The following is a 13,695-nucleotide window of genomic DNA, read 5'->3' as shown; positions in this document are numbered from 1 at the left end:
TAATAATAATAATAACGTTCCTCAGCTTTAATTTAAAAAAAAAAAAACAGGCAAATTAAAAACGGGTTTTTTACCATAAATAGCATTTAAAAAGCTCAAAAAAAAAAAAAAAATTAAAAATTTTTGTCGTTATGATAATGATAATGATGATTTTTTTTTCCCGCGCGCGCGAATTTATGTGATTTAAAATTTATTTATATTAATAAGAGCTTTATTAATAATAATAAGCACACTAGAGTTAATTACGTGAGAGGTAACCGGGGAGTACCCCAACGGAAAAATAGCATTTATTTATTTAATTATTATTAGATCAATAGAATACGAACAATTACGCCGGGGGGCGGGGGGAAAGAAACCAAAAATTTTTTTAGTTAAGTATTAATGATTATTTTTAAAAGGGCGTTGTTAAGATTGAACGAATTGAAAAAAAAAAAACTTACCGTCTCACGTCGTTTGTATTGGTAGTAGTATTAATGACGTCATCACGCACATTTTTACTCGTTGATAATGATGATAAGGTTTTGCGTGCGAGTGAGTAAGTATGTATGTATGCGAAAATTCGGCGAATTCCTGTTGTCGGTTTAATGTACCTGAAAAATAAAATTTAATTTTTTAATGCATTTGTATTATTATTATTATTTTTTTTTTGTAGGCGCGATTATTTTTTTTTTAAATTAGAAATGTACCCATTTATATTATTTTAAATAATAAATTTTTTTTAAATGTATTTTTTTAAATTTGATCAACCTTAATAGTTAAAAAGAATTACGTAAAAATCAAACGAGAAATGAATGATGTTATTATATGATATCCGGCCGTACCTTAAATTCTATACCTAAAATATAATACCTGATGAAATTTAAAACTCCCTCCTCCCCTCGTGATAAAAAAAAAAGTTTTTGTACCCATTAAAAATAATTTGAAATTTTTTAATAATAAATCAATCAATCAATCAATCAATCAATGATTATTTCATTATAAACATTAAATTTATTTATTTGAACTTTAACGTTATTGAGTAAAAAAAAAACATTTTAATGTACGCCGCCTAAAGGCATAATAAATAAATGAAAAAAAAAAAAAACACGAAACCTTAAATTGTACCTTAAACAGTTATTCTAAGTAAAAAAAAAGTTGTTTTTCTTGCCTAGCTTATTAATAATAATGATGATAATAATGAATTTTTCGATCACTTCATTAAAAACATTTTTTGCTAATTTTTTTTTTTTTTTAACTATTCGTGCAATCCACCATGTTTGCTAAAATTTTCCATTTACATACTTTTATCATTAAAATTAAAAATACACAAAAAGAATTTCAGGTGTGTGTGTGTGTGTATACGCGCACCCGCACGCACACACACTCGTACAGGTATATAGAATCTAATTTAAATATTTAAAAAAAAAAAAAAAAGGAAAATTATTGTTTTGTTTTTTTGCAAATTTCGTTTCGCTCAATGATTATAAAAAATAAAGGGATTGAAATATGGAAACAAAGAGAGAGAGAGAGAGATAGAGAGGAAAATCTTAACCGTTAAAAAAAAAATTTTCGCAATTATTTACACGGGAAAAATTATTTAAATGCCTTACGAACGCATCGAGTAATTTATATATTTATATATATGTAATTTAACATAAAATAATTTATTACTTTTAATAAAATAAAACTTATTTAAATTTCCGCAATCGTTAATAATTAACTATAATTTAATTGTTTCCATAATTATTATTATTATTATTATTTACGAGTCTTACATGGGATTTTCTTACATTTATAAAAAAAAAAAAAAAATGTCGGATTGCGTACGAGTTAAATAATTTTCCCTTCTCTTTTTTTTTAAACAATTTACTCAAAATTAAAAAATCGTGGGAGAAGAAAATAAATAAATAAAAATTTTTTTTAAACTAATTTTTATACCTGAAATTAAATTTTTAAAAAAAACGTGGCCACAGAAGAAAATTAAATAAATTAACAAAACATTTTATGCAAGTTCAAGTCGAAAAATTGTTTTTACTAAATCATTATCATTATCATTATCATCATCATCATTATTATCATCATTATTATTATTATTATTAATATCGATAAGTATGTATTATCGATAAGAGAGTTTAAATATTATCGCGATTGCAAAAAAATAAATAAATAAATAAATAAATAAAAATTGTCGAGATTTAATAAATCGTCGAATTAAACCTTTCGTAATTATCACTACTATCATCATTATTATTATCGTCGTCGTCGTCATCGTCATTGTCGTCACTGTCGTCATTACTATCATTATCATTATTATTATTAATTTTGTTTTTCGATCCAGCGGAAATTTTTAAGGTTTTTTTTTTTTTTTTTGCATTCCAGTTTAAACGGTTGAGACGTCATTAGCGGAATTACAAAATGGGAAATTTTTTTTTTTCGCGCAAATAAACCAGATTTAAAAAAAAAAAAACCCTGAAACGTATTATTATCATCACCATTATTATTATTATTATTATTAAATATTAATTAGGTTTGTTTTTGTTTTTGTTTTTCCACTTTTTCCAAATCGGTACAAATGACCCAAAGAGTCTGCGAAAGGTTTCGCGCGTGTGTGTGTGTTACATTTTTTTTTTTATATTTGGTCATTGTTATCGTTATCATTATTATTATTATTATGAAATACGATATAATACAATGGCAAAGGCAAACAAAAAAAAAAAATAATAATAATAATAATAATAATAATTTTACGGGTTAAAAACCATTTACGTATATATAAGCAAACAAGTTTTTTTTTTTTTTTGTCGATTTGTTAATTTCGATTATTATTATTATTATTATTATTATTATTATTATTATTATTATTATTATTATTATTATTATTATTATTATTATTATTATCGTAGCCCGAGTGTTTTATTAATTTTAATAAAATTACGTAATAAAAAATTGATACCTCTTCGAAAACGGGTATCTAAAATAAAGGAAAACACCTATTGTGATGATATTTAAAATAAAAAAAAAAACTAACCTGCAATTATTATTATTATCAGTTGTAATTATTTTAATCACGACACGCACATGCCATTTTTTTTCGTGGGAAATTCCTATAACGGATATTATCGATACCTTAAAAAAAAAAAAAAAAACATTATTATTATTATTATTATTGCAAAACCTTTTTTTTGCGTTTATATAATTTTACCACCCCATTAAATTTTTCACGGAATTAAAAAAAAAAAATTACGTAAATACGCACGCAAAGAAAATGGACGACGTGCGTTTGTGCGTGCGTGTGCGTGTGCATTTTTTTTTAAAGGCGTGAACGAACTCGAACGCGGGTGTTTTATATAAATAATAATAATAATAATAATAATAATAATAATAAAACCGGAAATGGTATTAACCTTGTTTCGAACTTTACTTGACCTCTCACAATGATTTCGATTCGAGATATCGATGCCGCCTTTTTATTTTGGATATTCAAATATCCTATTTTTCGATATTGTTTTCCTTCCTTCCTTCCCTCCCCTTTCCTCCCCTACCCTCACACACCCCCCTCGTTTTGTTGTTGTTGTTGTTTCTGTTGTTGTAAATAAAATAATAAAACTAATTAAAATATTTAATTGTTTATTGTTGTTGTTGTTGTCGTTGCCGTTTGTTATTTTATTCTTTTGCGTTTTACATCCTAATACGTTTTTCTTTTTTTTAAACAAAATTTAAAATAAAAATTATTATCATCATCATCATTATTATTATTATTATTATTATTATTATTATTATTAAATTCGATGTCGAGGCAAATTTTTCCCTTTTAAAAGATTTTATTAAAAAAAAAACATTCGAAAAAAAACAACAATTGAATATCCCTCGAATTTTTCTGCTTTGCGTTCCGCCATTTTTTTTGTAAAATCGAGTATCATTTCCGGTTTTACATTTTCCGATTTCCCCATCAGCCCTTCAAATTAATACAATTAAATGTTTGTTAATTATTATTATTATTATTGCGAATAAATAAATAAATTTACTAATTAACGGTAATTTTAATCACCGTTATCACGTGACAAAAAAAAAGCGCGAGAAGAACGTTCCTTTACTTTAAAACAAACAAAACAACAACAACAACAATCGACAACGCATCAAAAAAAAAAAAAAAAAAATTGTTGTTAACTTTTTGAAAGACCCTTTAGACAACCATAACCTAACAACATATGATTGAAATTTGCTAGAGTGGGAGATAAAACATTTTTTTTTTATTTTTTATTTTTATTTTTTTTCCAACGACGGTTTAATTCATTTAACATCGCGCGTAAATCGAAAATAATAATAATAATCGAACCGGCGGACATTTTTCTCTTTTTCGAGTTATCGATTTATCGAGTATTCGAGTTTTAAATTTAATATTTTTTTAATTACGTTTGTTTAAGTGTAAATACTCAAATGTTAACGAATTAATTAATATATATCGGTGTGTATAAAAGTGATTCGTTTTTTTACTCTATGATTTAATAATAATAATAATAATAATTATGTGACGATAAATAAATAAGTGTTTTTTTTTCAACTCGGTGATTTTAAATTAATAACACAATAGACATTTTTTTTTTTTTTTTAAGTGGAACAAAAAGAAAAAAATAATAAAAATTTGACGCATATTCAATTACATGATTCCTCAGGTAAAACAAACAAACAAACAAACGAACAAATAATAATAATAATAATAATAATAATAATAATAATAATAATAATAATAATAATAATAAATTTATTGTTAATCGCGAATTCTTTTCAAACGATTGACACGTCGGGTTAAAAACAAAAAAAAAAACCGACGGTGATAATAATAATAATAGTCAAACAATCAAAGACAATATATATAGCAAGTCGGTAAACGATAAATTCTAACGATTTTCCGACATTAGAATTTTTTTATAAATATTTATTATATAATAAATAAATAATTCGAACGTGTAAAATTATTATTATTATTATTATTATTATTATTATTATTATTATTATTATTATTATTATTATCATAGATTTATTTATTTTAAATCGAATCACGTCGTCCATTGAAAATATTATTACCGACCTCATACCTCTCGCTGCCGCCATTAACGTTATTGAAATTTATATTTAATAATAATAATAATAATGTTTCTTATTTATTATTAAATTGGTAAATGCCGGAGATTAAACAGAACGTAAAGAAAAAATAATAATAATAATAATAATAATTCGTTAATAAAATTTACATAATTTTTTAAATATGTGTGTAATATTACGTTTCGAATTGCAAAAAAATTTAATAGTTTGTAATAATATGTATTTTATATACATAATATTAACGTTAATGATTATTTAAAAACGTTTTTTATTACACTATATTAATCTCATTAAAATAATATGGAAAACCGCGAAAGAATTCAAGTTTAAAATGTCACGGATTTTTAAACGGTTTTCTCCCCCCTCCTCCCCCCCCCAATAACGTACATTTCCGTAAATAATAATAATCTTTTTTTTTTTTTTTTTATTTAGGATTATCGTTTCGAAATATATAATTAAATAATTACAAAGTATTTAAAAATGGCAACGAAGTGAAACGCGTTAATTATTATTAATATGTTTAAAATAAAAAGGAAATAATAAAAGAAAAAAAATACTCACGACGTATTCATCCTTTCACCCTCCCTCGTTCGAATGACGGTTATTGAAAATTTGAAAAAAACGAAACGATTCGATCAATTACGTCACTTCCGTTTGTAGTCACGGCGGTCTCTCTTTATAATGAAATTTCTGAACGCGCCGCATCATCATGACATTTTTCATTTCGTTATCTCAACATCTAACGATTTAATATTAATATTATATATACGATTTTTTTTTTTTTTGTGAATAATTATATGATTTATCGTTTTTTTTAAAAAAAAATTAACATGGTTTTCGTTACAATAATAATAATAATAATAATCGACAGTTAAAAACAAAAAAAAAAAAAAAAAAAAATTTTCAACAATCGAAAAAAAAAAAAAAAAACCCCCGACCGCAAACAATAAACGGGTAAGTAAATTCACGTCATTTTTTATTTAATTTAAAAAAAAAACGTAAAAAGAATATTTAATGTAATAAAATCACGTTAATCCCGACAAAGGTTTTATTTGTCTGATAATCTTTTTATGTTTTGTAACCGCGTATATCATCCCACTCGCATAAAAACTAATCTTTTTAATTTTTTTTTCGCGATAAGAATGACGAAAAAAAAAAAAAAAAAATTGTCTTATTAACGTACCGGATTCATTTTTACAATAATAATAATAATAATAATAATAAAATAATTTTTTCATTGTCGTTATCAAAACAGAAAACTAACAGAACATTTAATTTGACCGTGACACAAAGTCCAATAGTATGTAACAGAAAAAAAAAAATACGTTGGAATTATTATTATTATTATTATTATTATTTGTAATTTACACAATCGAAACATCCAATCCATCCATGTTACTTATATCAATTAGTAATTTTATCACCTGCGATAAGATTTCTAATTATTTTTTTATTTAACAAAATACTTGTTATATAAAACAATTATAACGAAACGTCGTATATCGTGTGTCGAAAATGACGAAAAGTGACGAAAAATCAAAATTATTATTATTATTATTATTATTATTATTAATACGACGGTTAGCAGAAGATAAAAAGATTTTTTTTTTTATTTCATCGGATTAATTAACTTCTAATTAATTGTTCGTAACGAACCTGTTGTGTGTGTGTCAATTAATTATTCAATTTTTTATATAAAATCAAATATGGCGTCACTCATTGTCAAACGATAGTTTTTTTTTTTATATAGAACAAAACTTTTTTCTTTTTTACGTTATTGTTTGCCGTTATTTAATAATAATAATAATGATGATGATGATAACTATAAGTTACGTAATAATATATATAATAATAATAATTAATAAATTATAATCTTACCTGAAAATAAAAAATTTGAAATGGAAAAATTTATCTCATTTATCGCATGACGATTGACTGACCAATAAAAGGGCGGGCGGGCGAGCGACCGGGTGGCGGACCGACCGTTCGTTCCTTGTCGTCTGCTAGACAAAAACCGTTTTTTTTCTTTTCGTTCTTTTTTTTTCAAAAAAAACCAAAATGGCGTCAAGTGAAATTTTGTTTCATACTTACAAGTTGAATTCGATTCGAGTTTTTCGATAGTTTTAAAATAAGTTTGAAGTTTTTCAACGCGTGGATTTGTTAATAATGTTTAAATGAATTAATATCGATTATTTTTGCGATGTTATTGAGACAAGTTTTAACAATTTTTGCATTAAATCGAATCCTTGTGTAAATTATCAAACTGTCCTTGTAGATTTGAAAGGGACAACGTTTGTTTGTTTGTTTGTTTGATGTGTAAGTATTGTCCGTCCGTTCGTTTGTCTCCCTTGAATTAAAAAAAAACATTTAACGCTTTTGTAAGTGTTATTTTCCGTAATTTTCTTGATTGCTATTAAGATAATCATGAAATATTTTTTCTCATCTTTTTTACAAATTCATATTAAATGCGAATGATGATGATGATGATGATAATTGTGATGTAGAAATGGCGGTGGGAGTAGTTATCATTTTTATTAACAATTTATTCCAAAAACCTTTAGGATGCTGAGAGGGTTATGGACCTAATTTTTACCCTGTAATTAAACGTTTAATTTATTTATTTATGTATGTTATTAAGGACTTATTAAAAATAACGTCATTGAAAATATATGATACATACATAAGGAAAGGTTATCCGTATAAAAACGGTTACATTTATTTAAATATTGATTTTTTTTTTTTTTTGTTAAATAGGTAAACTTGAAGTATTATTTTTACACACTAAAGAAGGTAAAGTGAATGACAGGTTTGTGTGTTTATTATTATTATTATTTGTTTTTTTTTTTTTTTTTAGGTTTCTCGTTCAAAATGGCGGCGAAAAAATTAAAAGGGTCAATAAATTATGAAATGATGTTTGATTTATTATGATTTTTTTAAAAAAATTGAACGTCGATTGTGTGGAGAAACTAATGAAAAAAAAAAAAAACAAGGAAATTATAGATAGGCGCCATCACCATCATCATCATCATCATGAGCATTAAACAATGGATAGCTTTGCTTATTTTATATGTTGGCTACCTGCTATTAGGTGCACTATTATTTTATTACCTTGAAAGGGGACAAGAAATTGTTAAAAGAAATGAAGATTTTCAACTTTACAAGGATCTCGTAGGTAATTTTACAATCAATCATTTCACACAAATTATTTGACAAAAAAAAAAAAAAACACCCACCCACCTCATTCATTCTTCTACCACGTCCTTTCCTTCCTACCTTTCAATGTCTTCACTTTATCGTATATGAATGACGTCATCAATCTCTTTCCTTTTTTTTGTATAAATTTTTTTTTTAGTTTTGTTAAAAAGTTATGGAGTTAATAAAACGATGGCATTAACGTTGGAAGGATATTGTGGAAGGCCGTTAACGGAAAATGCAGATATTGATGACGTATCACAAGAATATTGGACATTTTATAAATCCGTCGTTTTTGTATTGACGGTTGTCAGCACTGTCGGTACGTGTGCACCATTTTACTACTTTTCCACCGCATTAAATTCTGTAATAATTATCATTATTATCATTTGTTTTCTTATTATTATTATTATTATTTCGATAATACTTATTAATGCGTGAAATTTTTTTTACGAATTCGTCCTTGTCCCGAATTACGCGTGCGCGTTTATTTATTTATTTTCGTTAAAATAATTTTATAGGTTATGGTAACATTCATCCGACTATGCCTTTGACGAGGTACCTAATGATTATTTATGCCGTCATAGGATTACCCATCAATGGTATTCTTCTAACATCATTGGCATCGTTTTTTAGTACCGTGGTAAGGTATTTAACATCATCCCATTATTATTATTATTATTATTATTATCATTCGTTATCATCATCCTTTTCTATAAAAAAAGGTTTGAATTACGTACATTATTATTATTATTATTATTATTACTTTTTCTCTGCGGTTTAATAATACGAAACCTATAAGTTAAATAGAAAAAGAATTAAATGGTTAATCAGTGTTGCCAAAATTTGTTATTTAAAAAAAAAATAGAAAGAGAGAGAGAGAGAAAATATTTTTTTTAATACGATTCGAAAAGGCGGTTTGTAATAATAATAATAATAATAAATAACATGCTGAGATTAACTAGTTTGAATGAGGATGAAAAAAAAAAAAAAAATTATATAATTTCAAATCTGAGAGAAAAAAAATAAAAAATTAAAAGGTCAAATTAAAAATATTTCCTAGATACTCACGCATAAGGTATTAAAAAAAAAAAAAAAAAAACAATCGAAATGTATACAAACGCAACAAACGACGACAACAACAACAAAAGAAAAGTCTCACTTGTTCTCCTAAATTTATTATTTATTTGACCTTTTTTTTGTTATTGTTTTGTTTTCTTACTCTATGATTATAACACGCTTGATCGAATTTGTTTTTTTTTTCTCACTCTATGATATTAACACCTAATCGAATTTGTTTTTGTTTTAGTTTATAAGAGCTCACAAAAAATACAAAAGGTACGAATCGAGATTCGGTTTAGCCGTCGATATAATTACTTATCTCATACCTGGAATATTAGTTTTTATATTCATACCTGCAACGGCTTTTTATTATTTTGAAGAATGGACATACGAAGAATCTGTTTATTTTGCTTTCGTCACATTGACAACGATCGGTTTTGGCGATTATGTTGCGGGTAAGAAAAACAAAGAAAAAATAATGATAATGATGATGATGATGATGATGATCTTAAAAAAAATCGGTTGAGCAATAATAATAATAATAATAACTCGTTTCTATTTATTATTATTATTATTATTATTATTTATTAGATTTTTATGAATTATTTTTTTTTATAAATAATAAATTTTGAAAACAAAATGGTTGCATAAGGTGGTATTCTTTAAAATACCTGGAACCATTTTTATATGCATTTTTCTAAAAATAGATTCGATACTACCAGAAATAAAATATTATAAACGATAATAACCTGTTTTCTTTTTTTTTCTAGAAAAAAAATTTTTTTTTTACATTCCAGAACATTAAAGAAATAAATAATAATAATAATAATAATAATAAATATGTCGAACGTTTTTTTTAAAAAAAAATGGCTAATAAATCACAATGTCGGTAGTATATTAATTTTTACAAAAAAAGTTTTTTTTTTTAAAACGACGTCGTACCTTTAGACAAAAAGTCGATAACGTTTTTTTTTTTAGAAAATATTTCAATACACGCGCACGCACACGCACACGCACACACGCCTAAACTTTAAGTTTTTTTTTTTAAAAATTTATATGAAAAAATGTCGATCGTGGCAGAAGAAAGAAAATTTATATTTGTTTTGTTTTTTTATTTGTTCAAGGGCAGAAAAGTTACAAGGGATTTAATAAAGAAGCTGTGACGGCTTATAAAACTCTTTTACTCGGATGGATAATATTCGGTTTGGGATACCTTATAATGCTTTTGGGATACCTGACGAGAGCCATGAGATCTAAAAAAGTCGTCAAACTCGAGCAAAAACTCGTCGAAGCTCTCACTCGTTCGAAAATATGGCACGGTTTTACAAAAGACCTTGGTTACATGAGACGTATAATGAACGAATTGTACCTGGACAAATTCAAGGTTAAGTATACCTTTTTTTCTATCGAAACGAATTTATTTTTACCTTTCGTCAAGGTATGCGAGGGTTGTTAACCCCCTTTCCTCCCCTCCCCTCCCCTCCTCCCTCTTACGAACTTTATTAACCCGCATAAAACTCGATTGATTGACCTGGCGATGATAATACCTGAAATAATCAGGTACTACAAAACTACAACTCATCATCACTCGACCCGGATCAACAATTAAAATTTTTTTTTTTTTTTCGCAATAATAAAATTACAACGCGAAAAAACTTTCAAGGTTCAAATGACGACATTTTTTTCCCCTCTCTTTTCCGTACCTGAATTATTATTATTTTTTTTTTAACACGTTTTTATAAACCTTCGGATTTTTAAATACCTGAAATTAATTAATTGATCGATAAATTCGTTTAATTAACGTTAATTATTTTTTTGCTTTTGTTGATACTCGACTACCGACCGGGTACTTCGAATCACGTGGAATACCTAACACATTTTTTACATTACAGCCCGTGTTCAGAGACGAACAACTCAGATTTCATAGGAAACACGCATTTCGAAGGAGCAAAAGTCTACCCAATATAATATTCGGAGTGGATGACGAAGAACTTTTCGAAGATGATAAAATAATAACGAAAAGGAAAAGAGCACAATCGGAATTTATACCTTGCAGAGAAGGTTTAACGAGAGTTTTTAGCGAAAGTGATCTTCATAGGATTGATAGACATGCGACATTTGCATCTGCCACGGCTATCCGCCCCTCGGAATTATTGCGACAAGTTGTCGGTGCTATGGAAGGTCATTGTTTGTTTGTTTGTTTGTTTGCCAACATTGTAATTATGTAAAAAGTCAAAAAATTCTTTTTTCGTTTTCCTTTTGTTCGACATTTTTTTTCTTAAAAACCGCACAATCGTAAGTGAAACATTTAACGAAAAAGGTTCTTTTTATTATTATTATTATTATTACTTTTACAAATGAAATTTCGTCACTGGGGCAATGCCAACACTTTCTCTTCGAATTACAAATTACGAAACAATAATAATAATAATAATTGTTAAAATAATTACTCATCGTTATCATTATTATTATTTTTAGATTCGATTATTGGGAAACAAGACGATTCGATGGGTATCAACGTTTTTTCTGACGATGAAATTTTAGAAAGCGAAGGTTGGTTCGAGGAAAAAGAAAATTCATTCGCATCCGAACTCTATCAACCGCCATCTTCTTACGAAGTAATTAAAATTCGATTTTTTTTTCGATTTTTTTCGATTATCGAACGATTAAATTGATGATGATGATGATGATAATTTTTAAGGACTTATCGACGAGTGGAAACAATAGAGAAAGAGCATTGAGCGAATTACCCGTATCGAGAAGTACACCTCATACCATAACCGGTGCAGCAGGAAGTAACGTACGAGGTTCCGATTGGACTTGGTCGGGAACTGGAGCCACGAAAATTTTCAACATAGTAAACGAACATCATAAAAGGTACGCAAAAAAAAAGGTTTCAGGTACGTAGAGGACCCCTCAGAAATAATAATTATTTTACATTTTCAGCTTACAACGTAAAACGTTAAAAAATCAAAGTTTAAATCATTCACCCTCGTTTTTGAGTAGTGGAAAATGGTTGACTCCATCGAGAAGAAAACGTTTGTGTAGCGAAAACGAAGATGGCGGCGGATCGAAATTAAACGTCGTGCAAAATCCGGAAATTAAATTTTTAGACGTTGGTAGTAATGAGTTTATGAAACAAAACGAACATAGAAAAACGAGTTTGTTTGAATGTGGTGGTGGTGGTGGTGGTGCGGGGGCGGTGGGGCCTACTATTAATAAATACAGTTCGGATTTATCTTACATGACTCACACGGCCGGAACCGGAACTAAAGGTTTAGGTTTAATGCACGGTAAAATGAATTTGATGAAAGTGGATGAAAATTACGCGAATCGAACATGGGACCTATTCAAAAAAACAAACGATGAAAATTTATTAAACGAAACATCTTTGGGTGATTTTTTGAGGGCGTTGACGAGTCTACACAACAGGGTCGGACCCAGGCAAAATTACGACGAATGGAATAATCCCACACCTTCTCCTCCTCCTCCTCCTCCGCAAAGTCATTCACTCATTGATTTATCTCCCACGTCTGAAACCATACCCGCAAGACTGAACACGTTTACGCAAAGTTCACTTAACAGAACGGAATCCATGCCGATACCCGTGGAAAAAGAACCCTACAATTTAAAAAAATTGGGTAGATTTTTATTAAGGAGTTATTCGTCAAAATCCGAATCAAATCCCGACGTGTCTTACACTCAAACGGATGATGATAACGTCGTAATACCATCCGTACGAATAGAAATATCATCACCACCGGAAACGGAAGAATTTTCTCAACCGCCGGAAGTTATAACGAGATCGAACACTCTGGATTCGACAATGAAATTAAAAAGAAGACAATCGATTAACGTTTTCGGTAATAATCCGTTTAGATCAGCGGGAAGCACGGAATCCGTTTATCATTCGATCGGAAGTAAAGGTTGGCCACCATCCTCATCATCATCATCTCCATTAAGACAATCGAGTATAAGATGGCGAACGGGTGGAAAAGCTCAAGGAGAAACTTGTTCATCGAAACCGAGTTTAAGTAACGTCAAAGAAGTTAATAATAATTAATGTATATAAAAAAAAGAACCTGAAATTTTCAATTATTTCGACTTTATCAACGCACACGCACACACACGCATTAAATAAATAATAATAATGATTTTTTACGTATTTTTGTCTATGTTGTTGTCAAGGTCATCGAGAAAAACCGTCCGTCCGTCCGTCTGTCCGTCCTGATATTTCATAACTTCCTCGTATTCGTTTTAAGGTTCAATTTTCCGTTAGATATCCTTAACCTTCAACATTATCGACATTAAATATTTAAATATAAACGTTAGAATTTATCGATTGGAAATTTCCAGGTA

At 27.6% G+C, this 13,695-nt stretch overlaps 1 protein-coding gene across 1 annotated transcript; it reads left to right on the top strand.

The window, feature by feature from the left end:
• Positions 1–7,881: 7,881 nt before the first annotated feature.
• On the top strand, positions 7,882–13,625 carry Phum_PHUM129260 (uncharacterized protein; the record flags this gene model as incomplete). The annotated part of the gene is made up of 11 exons (XM_002424396.1): positions 7,882–7,888; positions 8,087–8,254; positions 8,435–8,596; positions 8,796–8,917; positions 9,584–9,791; positions 10,461–10,720; positions 11,229–11,505; positions 11,815–11,954; positions 12,038–12,213; positions 12,283–13,375; positions 13,599–13,625. The coding sequence occupies 11 exons, from the start codon at positions 7,882–7,884 to the stop codon at positions 13,623–13,625; spliced, it is 2,640 nt and encodes an 879-aa protein (XP_002424441.1).
• Between the last annotated feature and the right edge of the window lie 70 nt (positions 13,626–13,695).

Source organism: Pediculus humanus, genomic scaffold (assembly GCF_000006295.1).
Source record: "Pediculus humanus corporis 1103172107475 genomic scaffold, whole genome shotgun sequence".
Lineage (NCBI taxonomy): Eukaryota > Metazoa > Arthropoda > Insecta > Psocodea > Pediculidae > Pediculus > Pediculus humanus.
The sequence above is the reverse complement of the archived record's forward strand: the minus strand, read 5'-3'. Positions and strand labels throughout refer to the sequence as shown.